This window comes from Solanum verrucosum, unplaced genomic scaffold, assembly GCF_900185275.1.
Source record: "Solanum verrucosum unplaced genomic scaffold, falcon-dt-bn FXZP01000048.1, whole genome shotgun sequence".
In the NCBI taxonomy this organism is placed as follows: Eukaryota; Viridiplantae; Streptophyta; class Magnoliopsida; order Solanales; family Solanaceae; genus Solanum; species Solanum verrucosum.
Window position 1 is genome coordinate 2,842,830 of NW_026020157.1, and position 22,668 is coordinate 2,865,497.

The window sequence follows — 22,668 nt, forward strand, 5'->3', positions numbered from 1 at the left end:
ACATTTGATGAAATATCAAAATAACCAATTCCACAAAAAAAAGAAAAAAAAAAGAGAGGAACATATTGGGGAAAAACTGGAGGATAGAATTAAATTTGAGTGTCCCAACAAAATAAATGTTTCGCAAGGTCCTTCGGTAGAGGCACTACAGAACGACAGATCTAACATCATAATGACAATTTAAGAGAAACATTCCACAAACTCTACTTCTAGAAATATGACCTACGAGAAGAAAGGAAATAAGAAGCCCACCTTAGTGCGAGGAATCAATACATTCCTTGGAACAGGTAACCCAGCTGAAGCAGCATATTCTTGAGCTGCCAAAAGCTTTGCTTGTGTAAAGCGGGTGCCTTCAACAAAAAGTGCCAACCAGAACGGCAAAGGGTAATCGCTTAGCCGTTGAAGACCTGACTGCAGATTGGGTCACCCGTGTACAAAATGACTATTAGTTGGGTAATTTGGAATAATAAAAGCAGATAGTGAAACACACATCAATGAGCCAAAAGAAACAGAAAGTATATCCAAATATGAATTGCACATGAAATAATAGCAGTTAGAGAACAATATCTTCGATTTGCTTGATTATAACCACGTCTTCTTTTAAGATTTAAGACACCCAAAGTTATTTAAATACTCAATGAACAAGCCTTGGGATGATTTGGCTTAACTATACCTTCAATGTTCTTTCATCCTTGGCCCAGCTTCTTTCAAGGAAAAGATACTCAGAGAACCACATGGACCAACCAATTACCTGTAGAACACAAAATATTAGTGACCATACTATAGAAATCAACAAGGACATAAACTAAGAGCAGTGGGGGTGTATACAGTAAACATATACTCCCCTTGTCTCATTTTATAATAATGTTTGATTATGATTTTCTTCCTGTCAAGGATCATCTACCACTGTTTTCTTCAAATAAAATGAAGATAACAGCCTCTTCCTCTCGAGGTTAAACTAATACTACTGTGGAGAATAAACATCTAAGTTATCATTCATTTATCCATCTTTAACATTCAGATACACAAGTAACTAGGACATCATCTTGGAATTGAGAGCTTCTAATATGCTAAAAGCAAATGAGCTACCAAGGATAAAAATAAGCTGCAGTCTGAAAAAAAAAAGATGCAATATCTTCATACATTTACTTTAAATACTTACTGGAAGGAGTTTTGATGACTTCTTCATTACAGCTAATGAGCTACCAAGGCAACCAGATCTCTGCGTTTTAAAGATACAAGAATCAATAAGCAGAAATCAATTGGAAAACAGCTATGAGTTATGATGTGAAAAGACCAAATAATCATCATGCATCATTGCATCTTCTAAAATGGACTTAATTCCGTAGAACTTCGTGTAAAATTACTTGTTTACTGACGACTCAAAATTACATGCATAAATGCAAATAGGTTTACATCACATCACTTAGCTTAAGGGTGTATCAAAGCTCATACATCCCGACTCTGTGAGGAACATGGTGCGGACTGTGAAAATAGAGGACAAAACACAAAGGAACTTGATTTGGTTGGCACATAGGGCTGGCAATTTCAGCTCATTTTAAGGAAATCAATCCATTTAACCCATATATAATTTGTTGGGTCCCTTGTATTTTAAGTGGGTAAATATGAGCTTAGCCTATTTTTAAAAACTCATAAAAATATGGAGAAAAAGGGTAAAATATGGATACCCATATCGACCCAATATAACACATCCTTGGCCCTTAGCCTCTACTCAAAATCCCTAACAAATCCCTTCTTCCCATAAGATTCTGAACCTATGCTTTTCAATAGCATGATATCTGAGGCAGTGACTATTTAGTAATCTTTGTCATCACTCATGAGTAACTGTTTCATCTTTGTGTGTCTCAAAGCCAATTTTGTCAGGCGTTTTCTTCCTTGCCCTTTCCCTTTTTATGTTTTGAACGTTAATCTCAATTCTTAAGCAATTGTTGCTTGCATTAGTAAAGGATTAAATTCAAGATTTTGAATCATGTAACGACTTGTTTTGAAAAGTTGGCATTTTTGGATTTAATTAGAGTCTATTATGCATTGGATAAACAGATAGTAAATAGTAATGTAAAATCACTCCTTCATTATATAGGAGTACTAAATAGCTATGTTTCTCGGACTCTTAAGAAGTATTGATGGGTGTGTCGGATCCTTCAAAAATGCACACGGGTACAGCATCATTTCGGAGAGTCCACTCCAAGCAACATAGCTAAATAGTTTGTGGCATTAATATCAAGTTGATATGCATTTTTATTTTTGAAGAAAGAAAAAAGATTTAATTGAACTGCAAGAATGCAACAATAAAGACAACGTGACAGTCTTAGCTAACAAATAGCTAAATTTAAGTTTGGTGGAAATTGACATATAGAAGGTTTAAAGGTTTTTGGCTTTAGGATAAAGATTTAATTGAACAGCAAGAATGCAACAATAAAGACAACGTGACAGTCTTAGCTAACAAATAGCTAAATTTAAAGTTTGGTGGAAATTGACATATAGAAGGTTTAAAGTTTTTTGGCTATAGGCTATTAAAGTGGGTTAGAATCATTTACCCAATCCATGTTTACAAATATTTATATGGGTGAAATGCAATACAATCCATTATAGCTCAATCCATTTCAATCTGCCCAAATCCGACCAATCCACCCATTTGCCACCACTAGTTGTAGAAAATTTGCAAGATAGTTCCTTATATAAGAGAGTTTAGACTACTTGATAGGGAGAGAGCATATACATATGATATAAGAAAAGCGATTAAACAGTGAGTCAGTGACAATAACCTAAATATCGAGAATCCTAATCTATACTATAATATTAAAAGCATAAAGCTCCTTAAAAATATTAGTAATGTTGTTATATATATATATATATATATAACAGCATTTAGCATTAATAATATTATATTCTGAAAATAATTGCCTGATAGCTTATTTTTGCAAATATTGACGAGTGGATTTTGCACAAGTTTATTTGTTACTTCATATGTTCCCAATCGTAAAGGTAAGCTATGATGAAAATGGTCAATAGAACTACGGTCTTATTTTTTTTTTAAAAAAAGGTATACCGACTTCATTAAGGCCTCATTTGTTTGAACTTAATGGAGGTCTAAATCTATCATTCAAATTCAGCCCATTAAGGGTGTTTAGTTTTAAGGCCTGAATCTTAATCATTCAAATTAAGTCCATTTGTTTCTTTTTTTAAAAAGTCTCTTAATGGATCTGAAAAGATCTGAACAAATCAGATCGGTAGGAGAGTCTTAATACCATTCAAACTTATTTAATATGCTTTAAAATAATCATTCTTCGCTTTTCTTTCTCTTTGCACAACTTTGTTTTCTCTTGCTACAAATTTTCTTCCTCTCTTTTCTCAATCAAACATCAATTTTTTCATCTTTGAACTAGTAAATTTTCATAATCTTTACAAGTATTTTTTTATATTAACAAATTTTTGGGGATATTGATGTTTATCAAAAACACTTCACCTTTACCCTTTCATGATTTGTGTACAAAACTTTACGAAGGTTCTACTGCAACAAGAATTCATGGTTGGAGTCCAAGTTGTACTTATTCCGATGAAGTTAAGTGACAAAAATTATGGAGGTCTTGATAATTTTGCATATCAATCTTCAATTTCGACTGAAATAAAAGTTTTGGGATGAATTGAAAAATCTCGAAGACGAGTACTCTTTAGAGTTATTAATTAACAAAAATAGTGCACCTAGATTTGAAGGATGAAAGGAAAAATTAAATGGCCCTGGATGGGAAGAACCATTATACAGTACAACTATTAGTATATTTTGTGAAATTGATAGCTACAAAAAAAACATGGATGACGCTAGAGGTTCGCAAGTTAGAATATTGGATTAAGGTCATCAAAAAAAATAGGAATTCTTTAATTTTTCTAATTAGCTTAGAATATTTGTAGGTCTTGATGATGTAAAACCTACTTTATTATTTGATTAGTTGGATAATTTATTTATTTTCTATGAAAAGATATTTATGTTGAATTCCTAAAAAAATCATGTTACAATATTTTTTATACTGATATGTTATTTTATTTGCATATATTTAATTTTTTAATCAAATACAAACATTTAGACTATTTTCTTTATCAAAAAGTTATTTTTTTTTTACAAAAATGAATTTTTTATAATATTTTATTGATATAATGTTTAATTTCATATGCACATTCAGATATTGAAAACAAACTCTCTTAATCATCCGTGTTCAAATCTAGAGACCACATCTTAATATTTAGATGTGTATTCAGATATAGACATTTAGATCTTAATGCACATCTGAATATTCAAATGTTTATTCAAATTCAAACGTCTTAATCTTAATTAAAACAAATGAGGGCCCAAATCTCCTTTATACTATATATTGCATTATTCTTGTAGATTTCAACCTTTTCTTAAAAAGAACCAGTAATTTTGGTTATTCAACTTTGTCTAAGAATCTATTCTAGATTTTATTTTATTTTTTGAGATAAAGAATCTATTCTAGATTTCTGAAAGGTAATTTCGTGATCTATTGATTCTAGTTAGGTTCTTTCTAGTTTTAAGGTTCTGCAAAAATAGTTGTATAAGATTTGTTTTTTATAGTGTGTTCATGATGTATTACTTGAGTCAATGCTAATTATTTGAGCCTGTAGTATGTCTTTAGTAAACTATGGTTCGCTTTTACCTCTTGAAAATAGAGTTCACATTAGACAAAATAATCATTTAATTATTTTTTAATATTTAGAAATAATCATTTAATTATGAACCTAGTATTTAGGACTTTGACTTTTAGATCCCTTCGTAACTAGAATTCACTTTCCAATAAATGTCAGAAAATTTCGTCCACTCTTTTGGGCCATTTTTGTTGACAAAATTCACTTTTCACTCCATTAGGAATAATAAATTTCAGTCACTTTTAGTTCACGCTAGAAAAGTCTTGACCATTTTGTACTCCTTTTAGGTATATATGGGTTTTTGGTTGATAAAATTTTAACAGATTAATTTATGTCTATAAAGAAAAGCATAAAATACATTTTTTACTTATTGACGTGATACACACATGCAAAGCATGTACACTAAACTAGTTATATCAAAATTAGCAAGAATATATTATGCTATTAGCTTGAACATATCAATGAATCTAGAACATTCTAAGATATACTAAATAACACTATCAACTTTCAACACAAACCTGAGCTAAGATCCAACCAACAAGCCAATCTATGTCACTTCTGTGATTTGCGATGACAAGAGCATGTTCTTTACCTAGAAAGATCAATGTTCACCAATCATAACAATCGTGTGAAACTGAGCTAACAAAAGATTACGATAAGATCTGCAACATAAAAATGGAAACAAAATTTAACTTACCCATTAGATTAAATGTCTCTGGGTCGGCGTACACTTTAATCTGCAACCACAAAACCTCATCAATGTAAAAAGAGATCTCATATGACATGCATTAAAAGAAAAAAACAATGGAAAAGAATGTCAAAAATAGTATCTCAATCATGTCTCTCTTGGCTCAAATGAAGCTGAATATTTACCAAGACACCAACTCCACATTTAAAAAAAAAAATTAAGGATAAAATTGCAATCAATATACCGGACAATCGAAAAAATTGAAAAAAACAGATGAGAACAAGCAAGAAGGAAACCTTGTTGCAATTGCAAAAGTGAGACACGAATATTTCAAAAAAGTGTGACAGTTTTAAAAAAAAATGATAAAAACATTCAGATCAAATAGAAAACCATTCAAGCAAATTTTATATTGAAGGCTTTCTGAAACACTATGACACTGACACCAACTTAGCTTCCAATCCCAAAAGTCCAAACTTAATCTATTGGTCTCTCTAACTTTCATTAGGATAACAAAACTAAGGTGAAATCACTATAGGTCGTGTAGATAATAGAACTACAAATGAAATCAATGAGATGAGGCACACCAACCCATACAGTACTTTGTTAGAAAATAAGCCAAAAAGAGAGCATGCAACAGATGAAACTACAAGCATACCCATCAAAATATAAAATGACTCAGTTCTTAGCTAATTTCTACCAGTGATTTTTAGGATCACGAAAATTCTATTTTGAAGCTATATAAGGAAATAACTCACAGTCCAAATATCCCAAGACCAAGTACCAGTAAATAATGTCATGAAATTTATACTGGAGCATGAATCAAACTTTTAAACTAAACATCACCCCCTCATTAATAAATTTTAGGATCATGACAATTCTCATCAATTCATGCAAATTAACATAACATCCTAAGTGCATTAATTACCTTTACACCTGCCCACCAATCAACTATCCACACAAGTTCCAGCCATAAGAGCTCTGCAACGATTCTATTAATCCTCCTGTATGTGCTCTTCGAAATTGGTCGTACAAGGACAAAGCAAGTAGCCTGTGTGTGATTCAACCATTAAAGCTTCATCAATTTCGTACTAGTATAAATCATAAAAAGGCAGCCAACAAACCAAGATCCCAGAAAAATAAAAAAGAGAAAACCCAGATGGCGATTCCAAATAGTAAAATAAATCCAGCATACTCAAAAATGGTGATTCCAAATCAAATTGAAAAAGAAAAAAATAAGAATACCAAAATCTTGGGAATCAAGAATTACCTGAATAAGATTGATAACAAGACCCGAAATGAAGAAGAGAACGCCCAACGGAACGATAACAGCTGCAGCTGCAATCGCCATAGACTAACACTCCCAAAAAAGCAACCCACAAGAAAAGTAATCTGTAGATGTAAAGAAAAAGATCGGGGAATTAATGGAAGAAAAATGGAAGAGAGAGAGTGCTGATGAAAAGTTAAATTGGGCTCAATAAATAGTTGCACATCAAAATTGTCATCTTCACACAAACCCAATGTTTTGAATGGTGTTGATATCACCTTTTGATAGAAAACCAATTTGAAATGCTCTAAGTATATAAACATTTAAGAAAAATACTTACAAAGAGTCGCAACTTAAATTTTTAGAGAAATTAAGAAAAACTCAATTTTAAAAGCCTTAACAAATAAACCTTAAAGAAATGGAGAAAATGGGTAAGAAGGTTCTTATTACTACTTCAATAAGGTATTAGCATTTAAAGTAGCTGCTAAGATGCGGTTATCCGACGATTTAAATTATTTGGCTAACTAGGAAAAATAGATTAAGTAAAACGAAAGATAATTATTTTAAGACATTTGAAAAGAAACTAACTTAACACTTGGAAAAATTTGAAAAGACAAGTTCGATAAAAGGCAATTTATTTTAAGAAAACAAATCAATACAAAGAAACAAGTTCGTCTTTCGGGGAATTTGATTTAAGTTAATTAAAACCAAAGTTAGAGCAAATTACAATCAAAGAAATACAATAATAAGAGAAAGATAGATTTGAGCTCCTGCCCAAATTCAGAATATTGGGCTAACAGGCCCATTTTCATCCTGTCCTAATTCTAAATTCTTCAGTCCTTTAAGACTGTTGCTACTGCTATTTGCGTTTTGGCCTGGCCCATTTACCACACCTGCTGAAATTCATGGGTTTAGCCCATTTTCATTGTGTATTCAATGTAACACTGTTTGTATACGTATGTATATCCGCTGCATATCAGCTTCCTTTTCAACTTCATGACAATCCAATTTTAATGAGGCTGACTCAAGATAAAAACAAGCAATTGGGCCTCCGTGGCCCATTTCAAAGATGCAAGGGAGTTCGAAGGAGAGTCCGGTGGACTCAAAGTTGCTCACATACATCATATAAAGATACCACATAAGACCAGTGCACATTTAAATGAAATCAGAAAGCTGGTAAATAATGTGCATGCTAAAGCTGGTAAATAACGTGCATGCTACTGTTAGAATCTTTAAAGGAAATGAAACATCATGGTAAATAATGTGCATGCTACTGTTAGAATCTTTAAAGGAAATGAAACATCATGAATAAATGAGAAAGCATGATGGAGATTTGATCATAGCATGGGATGAGCTAAATTTAAAGATTTGACACAGCCTATAAGACAGGAAGAATTCTGTTAACTAAATAGAGACAAAAACATAATCTCAAAAGCAATTTAAATTACTCAAGGATTAATAAAATAACCATTATCAAGATCAATCTATAGAAGACCACATCAAAACAGTGATGCATAACAATAAGTTAGAACAGAACTTAAAACAGAGGAATTAACGCAGCAAGGGTCAATTGGAGACACGACAAAAAATTAATCACTATAGGAGAAGGAAGATCAAATATTTACATTGTAGCGTAAGGTTTACACTCCAAAATTGAAGAAACTATATCCTACAACTTGAATCTAAAGATAAGAAAACACACTGATCAAACTGAATCATGTAAGAGTAAGACATTAAGAAGTTATTTTTATGCACCTCTTTAAGATGCAACTAAAGGCTGCCTACTGCATCAACATTTAAGCCAACATGCTATAGGTCAAAGCAAGATGAATTAAAGCATTATGAGTAACAAACAGAGGGGGCTACACATTGAAAGTAATCAAACTTTTATCAAGCTACACTTCAATATTAAATGAAAATAGAATCACACAGAAATGTCCTTAGGAAATATGAAGGGGCTGATCATGTAATGGATATACACATGGAGAGTTCTTTAGTCGTCTAGGAAAGGAGGAAAAATAAACACGGTTTTATCCAAATCATACTCAACTAGACAGTGAGACCAAATGAGTTTGCATTTGAAATGAACTATACAGCTTACACTACCAGATTTAACAACGAGAGGAACCACACATTAGAAGCTTACAATTTCAAAGGGATAAGGTAGTTCATGAGGGTCGAAAACACGAAATCTGTATAATAAAGGAAAGCTAATAGCTAGGCCCCAAACATAAAAGTAAGCAAGTAAAAATTAAGAAATTCTTTCACACTAAACATCAAGCAAGACAAACGAAACCCCTAATCAATCTTAACACATGAAAACTAAAACACGATTAAGAACATCTAAACAGAAAATATAGAAATTAAATAGAGTAAAGCTAAGAAAAGATTTTACCTTAATCTGAAAGAATGAAATTTCAGGCCTAAACCTTCGATGAGAACAGTGTCCTCTCAACTTCGATTCGCAATGAAAACAGGAGAACGAGAGGGCTATTTATAGGGTTCGAAATTTTTGAGAAAATATACCCAAATCAATGTGGGATTCGTCAGATTTTTCGTACGAAATAGTACCAAGATCAAACGGATTTTTGAAAGGGATTTGAGAAATTGCAGGGCGTCGCTTGATTCCGGAACGGATACTTGTATAAGGCACGTGAACTGAACGAATGAGGGGGAAGACAGGCTGAGTTTGAAATGGATTCTGTTCTTGTTGGTGGAGTTTACGAGGAAGAAGAAGTTGAGCAAGGGGCGCATCTGGGGCCTTTCGTGCGTTCTTATGAGGGGAAAAAGAGAGGGGAGCTGAGGCGCGTGGCCGCGTGGGGTTGGGTGTGAATTAAGGTGTCCTTTGGTACAAAAAATTAATAACCAAATGCATGTTTTATTTTTTATCGAAGTATTTGGTTCATTACTTTCGATCTCATCTTGTATCTGGATTAAAATTGAGTGTGTCAATGAAACGGTCGGCCGGTTATTTATAAAAAAATATATTTTTCCAATTTTTTGGGTATTTTATAAAGTACAATTAGAATTAGATTTTTTTTTAAATTATCTCAACCATACCAGTTTCTCTTCGATTTTGTTACAGTTCCATTTTCAATTTTTTTTTACTTTTAAAGTATACCTCAAATTACACCATTGTTAAAATATTTTTTTCGCAAGTGTGCTCTTGAATAAGCACTTCAATCCTTCACAGAGAAATAAAGAATGTAAAATCTTGAAGCCATATTATTTTATCTTAAACTTTTAATAAGAGTGTTTGCATAGATTTGTCGAATTGTTCGATGTAGTATCTATTATAGTATATTTTAGTTTTATACCTCATTAATTAAAGGCTAACTAAAAAGCAAAAAGGTCATGTCCCGTCACTAGAGGCCTAGAGCCCAATTTATATTTATATTTACAAAAAGTTATAAAACATATTTATATATTAAATTTAACATATTTTTAATATAAAAAATACATATACATACATATAAGGTTATTTGATTCGGTACGGGAATTTTTTAGTTTTTTAATAAATTAAAAAGACCATCGAGTTGTTAAGGACGGTTATACACTTAAATTGTCACGACCCAACCCATCATGCCATGCAGGCACCTACTCTAACACCTAAGTAGGAGAACCCTCGATTCCCAAATAGTTAAAGACATGCGAAAGATTAAGAAAACCTGAGATAAAATAACATTCATGAGATTTTTATAAAATAAAGAATTTTCAACAATTCAAGTTAAGACTTGTAAAGTAATTAACACCCCAGGGATCTAGTCTAAACAGGTACAAGAGCTTCTAAGATTTACAAGGCATGTAACATAATAACAAATGACGCAGCTCCCACCACATGGAAGGAAAAATAGGAGTTGCTGGAGATTGTCTTCGTCTTCACCTATGAAATATCACTGACCCTACAACCAGACTATGCCAAAAAGACATAGCTAAAGTAGTATCAATACAAACTACACGTGCTGGTAGGCATCATCGGTCATACCCACCGCATAATATAGGGAAATCGACTAGTAGGAAACATGCAATCAAATTGTACACCCTTCGACCCTCATCCTCCTACCATTACCATTTCCGAACACCTTAAATCGCACTAGTATACTTGTCTCTAACACCTTACTCACTCCGCTCCTGATCATGACTTAGACACTTTATCTCATAGAGGAGACCCCAAATACAATCACTACCAATTCGGTCAACTCCTCATGACATACCCTTATTTGTTCCACATCACCGCTCAACCCTTGACCCCATAGTACATGTTATCAAGGCTCGCTAACTATTTCAATACGAATCTCCTTCCTAGGTACAACCTAACTACCTAACATTTACGACACAAACACCTCCCCACTACTCCACTTTTAAGAACAAAGAGATCATCTCTAAAGTAATACATAGTAACACTTGGAACCTCAATCCCCACTTACCATACCACATCCCGATTGGGCCTGACCATTCACAGTTCATTCAGTAACGAGATATATAACAAGTAAACATGACATGGTAAAAATGCACATATATACAGAATGCATAATTCAATTATCATTCAGGAGCACCATACAATCTCTCATTATCAATGACAGGTAGATATGAACAAAATAATCGCAAGTAGTTCTCTCATAGAACCCACATCCAAACTGTTAGTGTGTCGAAACGTGACACCCGATCCAATATATGTGTCGGGACGTGACACTAGATCCAATATAGGTGGTGGAACGTGACACCCGATCCAATATATGTGTCGAAACGTGACACCCGATCCAGTCAGCACAATCACAATCACAATCACATCCATAATGAACAATACTCAAATAATGTAATCGAGTGATAGGTTTATGGCATGTAATTATTCATAATTAGTCGTTCCCTTGAGTTCGGTTCACGTTTCTCTATTCTCATTCAGGTACACATAACATGGGACCAATAACAAACATGTTCACAAACTAGAAGTCGAAACATCCTCTAAACCTATCCCACAAGACAAGGTTTCTTTCTACGATGTCTATCTTACTCAAGAACTGATAGTATATATCTATAATCATCCCTTTTTCCGTACCTATAGGATTACGCATGAATTCTACCATCAATTAACAATATATTACGCAGTGAACACGGATTTAAGGCTACTCAATTAATAAACCTAGCCTATCTGGGAGCCAAGTAGTTGTAGAGGGATTTTAGCTCCAACCCTTGTTTCTAGACCTTGAGATGGTGGATTTGACCGAGAATCTGCAAGTTATCATCATCATTGCGCTAGAAATCTCTTCCTCCTTCTTTCCCAAGCCTAGAGCAACCTTTCGAGGGTTTCTGGGGTGATCCTCACCTCTTTTGGGTGTTTTGAAAAAAAAAGGATAAAATAAGGTTTTGCGTCATTTAAGTTATTCCCCGACCATCCTGCTCTGGCACTCCCTGTCCTGTTGGAGCACTACCGCCCTAGCGACATCTATCCCGCTCTGGCGGGATGATGGGCCCAGTTCTCCTGATGTTTTTCCTTTCCTAAATAACAACAGTTCGGGTCATTACAGTAGATACCAATTTAACCCTCATTCTTCCCCGAACGACTAGCGAAGGGATGAGCATGAACCCTTTTTGGGGTACTTCTAAACTAACAAGTCGGCTTATTACGGAACCACGAAGGATAGTGGTTTCCAGGTTTTTAAGCACGAAGGGTTCTTTACCCAAGGGACCAGTTAGGGAAAATGAGGCAACACACGGGAAAAAGGAACCACGCCGACTGGTCTAGTCTGACCCTGCCAGAGCGGCAGGCTTCCCGCTAAAGCGGGGCTGTTGTGGCGATCACCCTCTCGCTGTAGCGGGAGATTGAAAATAGTTAAAAGGGGGGAAAAGGGAATGGTTTCCCCATTTCCTCCCTTTCTCCCTAAAAAATTCCCAAAACCCTCTCAATCACTTTGCTCTGAACGTTAGTTTCAAGGTAATGTGTGTGTCCCTTACACTTTTTACTTCAATACTTATTAAGTACGATTGCATGACGTTAACTGATTGATTAGAAAGGCCTTGGGGTAGCTTTTCAAAATTATGAATATAGGTTGCTTGAATTGCTAGAAAAAGCATAACATGGACACTTCCCTTACGTTCACAACAACGTTCTGAGGGTAAGGATTTCGCGAAAATACGATCGAAATGATTCTGAAAAGGGTGGTGGCAGATGAATGGTTTTCTTGGTGTAAAACTAGGATTCAGACATCATTTAGGGATTATTTTGCTACAATAATTACATATTTAGGTTCTATGGTACTGTATAGACTCTGATCTACTAAAAATCTATTAAAAATGAGTTTTTTGGGGCGAAGGGGCGCCATGATCGCGCCTGAAGTTCGTCCTAAATAAAGGTCACTCTGGCGTCCTCCATCCCACTATAGCAGCCTTCTTCATCCCGATGTGGCCATTGCTTCTGTAATAACCAGCCAAACCCAAGAAACTTCTGATATCTATAGGAGAGGTAGGTCCGGGCCATTGCTTCACTGCCTCTATTTTCTGAGAATCCACTTGCATCCCTTCGCTAGACACAATATGCCCAAGGAAGGCAACTGATTGCAACTAAAACTCACATTTGCTAAACTTAGCAAATAGCTGGCGATCTTTGAGAGTTTGCAGAACAGCCCTCAATGAGTCGCATGTTCCTTCTCACGAGAAGGATATAGTGCAGAGTATACATCAGTACTTGAAAGGTATTGAGCATGCATGATAGGATGAAGCTGAACAATAAATACATAACTGAAATAGAGCATACTGATCAATGACATAGATGAACATGAAGAATATGCTAAACATGTTGAATATGAACTAACTGAATGTAGTGACCAAGTACATAACATGCTGAAACTGAATACTGAAAATGTAACTGGTAACTTGGTCAATACACTATAATCTGACTGTGGGAGCTACTAATAACTGACATAAAACCATATGAGCTAAATATGGAGTCTGATGTATACGCCGCATCGAGAGGACCGAATATACCTTGCCAAGGGTATAGAGGCATGACTGGTGTGATCACTAAGTATAATGCCCACAGAGGGGACTTACCTATGGGGGCACGTAGTTTTAGGACTATGAGGGTGATTGACCCTAGTCCAACTCGGTATTAAGCCTACTCCCAACTGATTATGTAAGTAACACATTATAACTGAATTCTGTAATACGGAATAACTCAAATATACTGACATGCTAACTAAAAATGCAACATTAATATACTGATAATGAAACATTCTTAACTGAAGCATGTATAACTGAATAAACTAACCTAGCAAGTGTAATTCATGAACTAAATAAATCTACACAACTAGGGTTCTAAGTTTCAAGCAAGAACTAAGCAATAATTCCACGAAAACATGATAATATAATTTGGATTAGTCTAACAGCTGAATCACAACAATATTCCAAAGTTCTAGAAACCCTATCGTCTAAACATCATAAGGGAATCAAGAATTTGACTGAATTCTAGGGACCTAATGGGTGAAAGGAACCCACTAGTTAAATCCCACATACCTGGTGATGAATTCCACGGAGAAATCTTTTGATTTTGGGGCTGGAACTGGAGGAAACCTTGTTGCGTTCTTGGAGAGGGTTGGTAGACTCTTTCTCCTTCAACTTGATGATTTTTTAGAGAATGAGTTGACTAGGGTAAGTTCTAATTAAGTTACTAGGCTAAAACTGACCAAAACTACGTAGTTTAGGGGTTAAACGACGTAGTTTAGGGGTCCAATGCATAGGGAAAAGACCAAACGACCCTTGACTTAAAAACTGTCGGGGCAACCGATGGAGCTGACCAACGGTCCGTGGGCTGACTCATGGTCTGTCCTGGTTAGGCCTGGCAGGGGGATCGGGTCGGCCCGCCTCGGCCCGCGACCGGTTCGAGACCCGATCCCGTACATTTTCGCGGGTTGGAAGGGGTTCGGGATAGGGGACCGGTTAGAGGCCGGTTCACTCTATGGGCCCGGTCCCGGCCCGGCTGAACTGGCCGGTTCGCGGGATCACTTTATTTTTTATTATTATTATTATTATTTTTTAATTATATCCGTTGGGGCAACAACTAGTGCCCCCCCCCCCCCCCCCCCCCAAACAGATTTATTCATTTTTTTCCCCTTTCCCAACACCCCATACCACCCCTACTTTTAATACTTTAATTTAAACCCTCAAGTTATCATAAATACACTTTAACCCATTTTTAATATTATAAATACCCCTCTATCCCTTATTATTTCTTACAAAATCATCTATTCTCTCATCTATTTTTTATATCCTCTCAATCTTAAGTCTCAATTTTTTATTCCATTTAAGTCTCATATTATATCATAATACATATATTTCAATTCTAAATTTTCATATTATATCATAATATATATAATTCTCATATTTGCTACCAAGTATTGGAGTTCCCAATTACAAGTTACAACAAACTACAAGCTTCAAGAATCGGTTATAACGTCTGCTATTAACGCAGACGTTTGGTACATTCGTTTCATAATATTTATATTTTATTTTTCGTCAGTTGGCTTCAAAGACTTGGATTTGGGTCTCAATCCACGACCCGTGGTATGACCTACGATCCATAGGTCCCGTCGTGGGTCGACCCTTAGACATTTTTCTGGACTATTTCTGGGAAGGGCTGCAGGTGGTCATCCACGGACTCCACCTACGGTCCGTGGGTGGTGCCCGTCGTTGGCACCTGCAACTTCTAAAATCTGCATTTTGGTTTGTCTAGGATACAGAGTGTTACATTATACTTGTCTTGTATTTGTGAAAGCCTTGTACTCATATTTTGGATTAGATGCTCAACTACTAACTGATGCCAGGTCTTGGGATGGTTCATGTATAGTTTTGTTGATTATCCTTTCTCTACTTTGTTCTAAGCTCTTACTTCTTGTTATTGGCTTTCGCTTGGTAGTGTGTTGCTTATGGCTCGGGCTAAGGATTAGGTTTACTTACTAGTGGGGGTGTAGTAGGTTCCATCATGACCTGAGAAATCGGGTCGTGACACTCCGTAATTATGCTCCCCTTGAGGTGAGGATCGCATGCCTAGAAGTTGGGCGTAGATGTGGACCTCAAATGGTCCAAATACCATTCTTGAAAAGTTTTAATTTAGGAGAATTAAGGTAAAAAAAAATGGAATTGATACAATGAAATATAGTTAGAACCGATTTTAGCAAATAAAAGGAAAGGGAAATACCTTTGAATCTCTGGAAATGGGCAAGAAATGATCAAAATCACCCAGACCTGAGTTCCCTCAACAATGGGTTCTTTTTTTGAAGAATAAAAAAGGAGAAAGAATTAAATCCCTAACGATGACTAAAGCTCGCAATCAGACTGAACCGGAAGAACATGACCAGTTTTACCGGAACCGGTGTCCCTAAACCAGACAAATTACCGGAACCGGGTCTACCGAAAATTTTCTGAAGTTTTGGCCCGATCCTATATCTACCGGGTTGGACCGGTACTGGAACCGGCCAACGGGACACCGTTTCGATTTTTTTAATAACTTATTAATTATTACTTTATATTATTATATAATATATACTATTAGTTATTATATTTTAATAGTATTATATTAATATATACAGTATAGTTATATTATTTAAAATATAATAACTTTTATAGTATTACAATTTACAAAAAAGTTTAATTTACTTTAACTTTTTATAAAACTTCAATTTGAAACTTTAAAGTTTAAAGTTTAAAGTTTAAACATTAAACATTAAATATTGAACATTAAAGTAAACTTTGAACTTTAAACTTTAAACTTTAACTTTTTCTAAAAACTTCAATTTGAAACTTTAAACTTTACACTTTAAACATTAAACATTAAATATTAAACTTTAAACTTGAAACTTTATACTTTAAGCTTTATACTTTAATTATAAACTTTAAAGTCTAAACTCAATTTTATATTAGGCTAATATTAAAATAGTTGAAAATTAAATTTATAAAATGACTTGCATTAAATATAAGAGACTATTTAAAAAGAAAATCAAAGCGAATAGCCGTCTATTTATTCAAATAAATAAATTGTACAAATACAAATACAAATACTAGAAAGAGTACCTAATCTACGCAACCACCTTCTAGGAAATGTTCTGTTTGAACTAGGTATCAAATATTTTACTAATAATTGAACATTTTGTGAAATTCTTTTCGTAATTTTTGTATCATTTCATAAGAAACATTTTTGGACCTTGTATTTGTCGTTCTTCCTCCATTGCTTCCATTTCATCATCACTATTATCACAAAGTATTTCATTTATTTCGTCTTCTATTTGGCTACTTAATTATGGCAGTCCATAATATCTTCTTTCGATATTGACTCAATCTCTAAACATTACTAATATTTCCAATCTGATGATTGAAGATCCTGGACCTTCCCTAATTGATGATGAACTCATTAGAGGTCAAAAGTCTATTCTTCCTAAGATAAAGACTGTGGGTAAGGATTCTCAGGTGCAACAAAATGTTGCTTATTACAACAACCTATCTCCGAGAGGTAACTTTGATTCCAATTATTTTGTAGTGGATCAAAGCAAATCTCCAAATCAAATGGATCTGACCTAGACCCAATTTTCCATGATTAATACATTATCATGGAATATAAGGGGTATAGGATCCCTCGGAGCCATTGAAGGAGTCATTTCTCTCAAACATCAATACAAGTTTCCTTATATATTCATTCATGAACGTATGGTGACTCCAGGAAAATTGACAAATTTAGGAGATGAATGGGGTACTAACTGATGAGTCTACGATTTGGACTCATTTAGGGCTTTATTAGGATAGATTTTGTGTCCTCAAATGCTTGTTTTGTGGCAATAACTGATGTAAAATCCTTGATTTCCAGGTATTTGGATTGAGGAACAAAACATGGACACTAATTTGCAAAAAAGAACAAAGTGAGCTGAAAGAACGAAGAAATGAAGGACTGGTGATCGCCGAGTCTCTTTGGCGACTTTCCTAATGGCCATTACCTTACCTAAAGTTCCTGTGTGCCGAGCCTTGAAGGAGAAAATCAAGTTAGTGAGAGAAAGGAGCAGTCGGCGGATCGCCAAATGGTTCCGCGATGCAGTGTTGGATCGCCCAAAGTTACAGAACTTGAGGATGCTGAAGGCCAAAGCAAAAAAGCGATGGAACTGACCAAAGGGCGGATCGCCGACCTGTTCGGCGAGCCCGACTTACTGCGCCGAATGGTCCTTCGCAATATATTTTTGGCGATTATAAATATGTTTTCAAACATTATGCTTAGTATCAAATTTTATTCTAAACATTCATTAGAGTAATTTTTCAGTTTTGAACTCTGAGTTTTTTAGACAACTTTTCCTTAGCTTTGAAGAATTGAAGTTTTCCATTTTTGAGAAATTGGAAGTGGTTCTTTGAGATTCTTCAACTTGGACCTTTGTAAAGACGATATTAATCTTACCAGTTGATGAAAACACAATTTTGTAATGATTTCTATCTTTTTATGATGTCTAGCTAAAACTCCAATTCTTGGGTTGTGATTATGGGTTGATTTAGCTTGTGGGTATTGCTAATTGTTAGTCTAAATGCTGTTTAGAAGTGATTTCATTCAGTAATTATGGTTTAATTTAAAGGGTTGTAGTTGCAAATGCAATTCTACCTTCATTTTTTTGGCTTTCTCGAGAGAGAGGTTTTAAAACCAAGATTACTGAATTGATGGTCTGTGAGTATTGGGTTGTCATGGGTTCAGCTTGAGAGAATGAATCCTAAACCCTTTTCTACTCATTCAGCTCAAGAGAGTGAATGGACTAAAGCGAAGGCAGTTCTTATTTGCTTGCTTGTTGGTGTTTGAGAGAAACCAACTTGATTCGGGGTAAATTGTTCGAGAGAAAGTTTATCCCCACTAAAGTCTAGCATAGTCACTGATTTATAACTATTTACTAACAGTTGCAATCACCCATTTGTCTATTTTATCCTATAGTCCAATCACATCCCAAGAACCCATCTCATTATTGTTAAATTCGTGCTATTTGTTGTTGTTGTAGCTGATAGTTAAAACCGAAACCCCCTTATTTGACATTCGTGTCACCCCTAATTTGAATTATGTTTTTACTCGTAAATGTCTATTCCTATGGCTGATTAGAACATATTCGTACTTTACTTTTGAATCTTAAACACGTACCACTCCCTATGGGATTCAACCCCAACTCATTTAGTTGGGTTATTATACTGACTAACGATCGTAGAAGCTTAGAACTAGATTAAGTGTTGTTGATAGAGTTAATCAAAATGGTGCCACTTCCGGGGAGTGGTGTTGGTCAAGATTCTTTAGTTAAGTTGAATTTTGTTCTTGTTAGTTATAGTTGAATCTACTTACTTTTAGTTTTGTTTTGTGTGTTGCTTCTTTAAACAGGGAGTATGATTGTGAACGGAAGCAATGGTAGCCAAGTGGGCCACCAAAATGACATCGGTAACCTCAACGATGTCAATGAGTAAAATGCTAATGACCCTCATCTTATGGGTGGAATTGGTGCCATTCGCTTGCCTCCGACTGAAGGGAACGTTATGTTCCATATTACAAGCACAATGTTCCAGCTTTTGCAATTGAAAGGTTTGTTCGGTCGGCTGGCTCATGAGGATCCCCATGAGCACATTAGAAACTTTGTTGATGTTTGCGGGCAGTTCTCCTTCAAGAACATATCCCAAGAGTCGGTCCGATTGAGGTTGTTCCCGTTCTCTTTGATGGGAGAAGCATGTAAGTGGCTGGTTGAATTGCCACGAGAATCAATAACTTCTTGGGAAGAGCTGGACATCGCATTTCAAGTGCAATTTTTCCCTCCTTCGAAGATGATGACTCTTCGGGACAACATTCAAAGCTTTAAGCGTTTGGAGGGTGAGCTAGGGGTGGGCGTTCGATTCTCGATTCAGTTTAATCAAATTTTGGTTCAGTTTTTTGGTATTCAGTTTTAGAAAAGTGTGCACCATATTTCATACCAAACTAGATCGGTTTGATTTTTTTTGCTTCGGTTTGGTTTAGTTCGGTGTTTTTAAATCTGTTTTTCGCTGTGAATAAAAATAAAGAGGGAATATGATAAAGTGTTAAGAGTTTCGTGTGTTTAATTTATAATTAAGAAGACGTAGCATAGATGATTCTTTAACTAGAAAAATTCAAATTTTGTTTCTGTTTCTAGACTTTCGTGGGGGTTGAAAATATAATATTTGTCAAAGCATATGATATGTTATTTATTTATAAAAAAATATGGACATAGTATGTATGCGTAAAACGAAGTATACGTGGAATTTGGTCCACCTCTTGTGCACAATGAAGAAGAGCCAGAGAAACCTTGTATTTTTAGAAGCGACTGGAAGGGAAAAGGCAAATATGCCAAAGGATTTGTTAATTAGATGGATTATTTACCCTCCCATATTGCTACATAGATGACCAACTAAATATACAGCGATAGAATCAGCAAACATATGCAGATAAATGGTAAATAGTGAAGACTGAAGACTAAAGTAACGACGGTCGGCGCTTCGTCTAAGTTGAATTGAATTGAGTTTAGTTTAGTTTAGACTTTAGGTCTTTAGGGTTTACACTTTAATGTTTTGTCATTTAGATTTTTGCTATTTAAGTTTAGGCTCTAAAATTTAAAAATTGAAATGGGCCAGGTAAATATTTTGAATCAAAATATATAAGCTTTATTAAGTAATATAATTTAAATATTTTTAAATTTATTTAATAAAACTTCAGTTCTTCGGTGCACCGTAGTTTCGGGACCCTTACACCGAACTCCGAACCGAAGAATCGAAGTTTCAAAAATAAAGAACCGACACCAAACCAAAATAGTTCGATTCGGTTTTCTGATATTTATGCCCACCCCTAGGATGAGCCAATTCATGAGACTTGGTTACGATTCAAGAAGTTGGTGCTACAATGCTCAACCCATGGTTTACCCGACAATGTTTTGTTGTAGTATTTTTATCGAAGCCTTGATTCGGTAAACAAGGGCATTGCTGACCAACTTTCTCTCAGAGGTTTATTGCAGAAACCTTATGTGATAGCAGCCCAGCTCTTGGATGGCATGACCACGATAAATCTAACTTGGTACACCCGCGAAGATCAGGTCTCCCTTCTCACGTTTAAACTGGCCAAGGAGCAGCTTGAGAAAGATCAGGAGAGGACCAGAACATGGCGAAGATCATGACACAAATTGACATTTTGTCCAAAAATATCATGGGAGCTGGTGCTCGAAGTGTTAATGTTGTGGATGTCGGGTGTGTTAACCCTGATGAGGCCAAGTTTGAGGCTTTGTACAACGAAGAGGTGAATTTCCTAGCCAACGAAGGTGGTGGTTATCGTTCAAACTACCTGAGGCTGGGTGGTAACCAAGGTTGGAACAAGGATGAAGGTTGGAAGGATCGTGGTAGAGAGTGGAGGGACCGTAACCCCACTTAGAAAGAGAGAGACAGAGAGAAGGATAGATACACTTCTCCCTACGAGCGCTAAAAGCCAAAGGATTTCGAGGGTGGTCGGTCTGAGGATATGTTATCTCATATTCTCAACAAGGTTGAGAGGTCAGACAAGATTTTGAAAGAGATGAAGGAAGATGTGTCGACCCTTAGCTAGACGGTTACTTCCCCTTCTATCTCGATCAAACAGTTGGAGATCCAAATGGGTCATATCTCGTCTCATTTAAACCCGAGACAATAAGGGGGGTTTCTTAGTGACACTATGGTCAACCCCAAGAATGAAGTTTGAGTGAGGACTTGCGTCGTGCCACGACGTTAACTAAGGCGCTGCTTGGGAGGCAACCCAAGTTTTAGTTGCTTTCTTTTTGGGTTTGAAATAATGGTGTGTTGATTTTTGCAGGTTAAAGTGTGGAAAGTGTTTGAAAAGTTTAGATTGGTGAGCTAAAAGTCCAGTCGGTGACTCACCGAAGAGGTGGGCGAGCCCGACTTGGACTCAAAGAATTTTGAAATTAGAGTTTGTAAAACTCGGCGAGCCTAGGAGCGAATTGGCGAATTACCGACCAGGTCGGCGATCTCAATTTTGTCCATCGTTTGGACCCTCAGTTTAACTGAAGATCCTGTAAAACTAGGCGAGGTAAGTACCCACCCGGCGTGTCGCCAAGTGGGTCGGCTAGCAAAACTAATGTCGCCAAATGGGCGAGAACTGGACGGTTTTAAAGTCCAAAAAAGTTTAAAATCTTTCACATTCCCTCACTTTTAAACTGTCCAACTTTCCAAACTCACACTGTGCTATATTTTCCTATATTCTTATATTTTTATTGCATATTAGTCGTCGATTGTGTGTTCAGAGTTGGATTTCTTTGTCGCCTAGCATTTCAACTGATTTATTCAGCTTCTAAGGTTGGTTTTCCGAACCCCGAACTTACATTTAGCTATTTTGACTCATTTGCAACTGTTCTTTATCTTAATGTTTTGTGTTGGGCCTCTCTGATTGTAATTATATATGTGTGTACTTGTTTTAATTCGAATATCGTGCCTAGAATGCCTATATCGTGATTTCCTGAATTTTGCATACCTTAAAATTGATCAAAATAGTTGGGCTGTGCTAAAATGTTGTTGGGTATAGTCGGGTGAAGTCTGAGTAACCCACATTTATTTGGAATGACATTTTTTGCCCGATGATGGAGCGTTTGACATAATTCCTAAGGGCTAAAGTCGTCAAATGGCCAAATTTGGCCAAACCGGGAGAAGTCTGAGTATCTCGGGGGGATGGGTGTAATGGGTCCTAGTTTAATTGAACGCGTGAATGTTTTGATTTTGTTTTCGGGGGCTGCGGGGTTGAATTTTAGAAGTTGGGTTGAAAGTAGGCACGTTGGGTCGTTTGGCGAGTTGGGTCGAGCTCGCCGAACCACTCGGCGGTTTGTCGAATCCCCCTAGATCACCTTTAATTTCATGCTATATTTGAGTATGGGTTCTGTAACTTTCGACGAGAAGCTTGAGTTCGCCGAATGCACTCGGCGACTCACTGATTGTCTTTCTAGATCGCCTTTTTTGCGCCCCTATCCTTTAAAATGCGTTGTAACTTTCGGCGGGCTAGTCTTTG

At 35.8% G+C, this 22,668-nt stretch overlaps 1 protein-coding gene across 2 annotated transcripts in view; it reads right to left on the reverse strand.

Moving 5' to 3' along the window:
* Nucleotides 1-9,386, reverse strand: part of LOC125828355 (1-acyl-sn-glycerol-3-phosphate acyltransferase 2) — a 525,228-nt gene extending 515,842 nt beyond the window's left edge. Inside the window, exons 1-8 of one of the 2 annotated variants that reach the window (XM_049507668.1) lie at nt 9,028-9,237; nt 6,636-6,757; nt 6,294-6,416; nt 5,378-5,417; nt 5,199-5,272; nt 1,163-1,222; nt 674-751; nt 253-411 (exon numbers count right to left, since the gene is read on the reverse strand). In XM_049507668.1, coding sequence (XP_049363625.1) covers nt 253-411; nt 674-751; nt 1,163-1,222; nt 5,199-5,272; nt 5,378-5,417; nt 6,294-6,416; nt 6,636-6,716 — 615 coding nt within the window. In that variant the 5' untranslated portion in view covers nt 6,717-6,757; nt 9,028-9,237. Of the gene's footprint in view, nt 1-252; nt 412-673; nt 752-1,162; nt 1,223-5,198; nt 5,273-5,377; nt 5,418-6,293; nt 6,417-6,635; nt 6,758-9,027 lie in introns of both variants that reach the window. The other variant, XM_049507667.1, reaches the window with a different exon arrangement.
* Between the last annotated feature and the right edge of the window lie 13,282 nt (nt 9,387-22,668).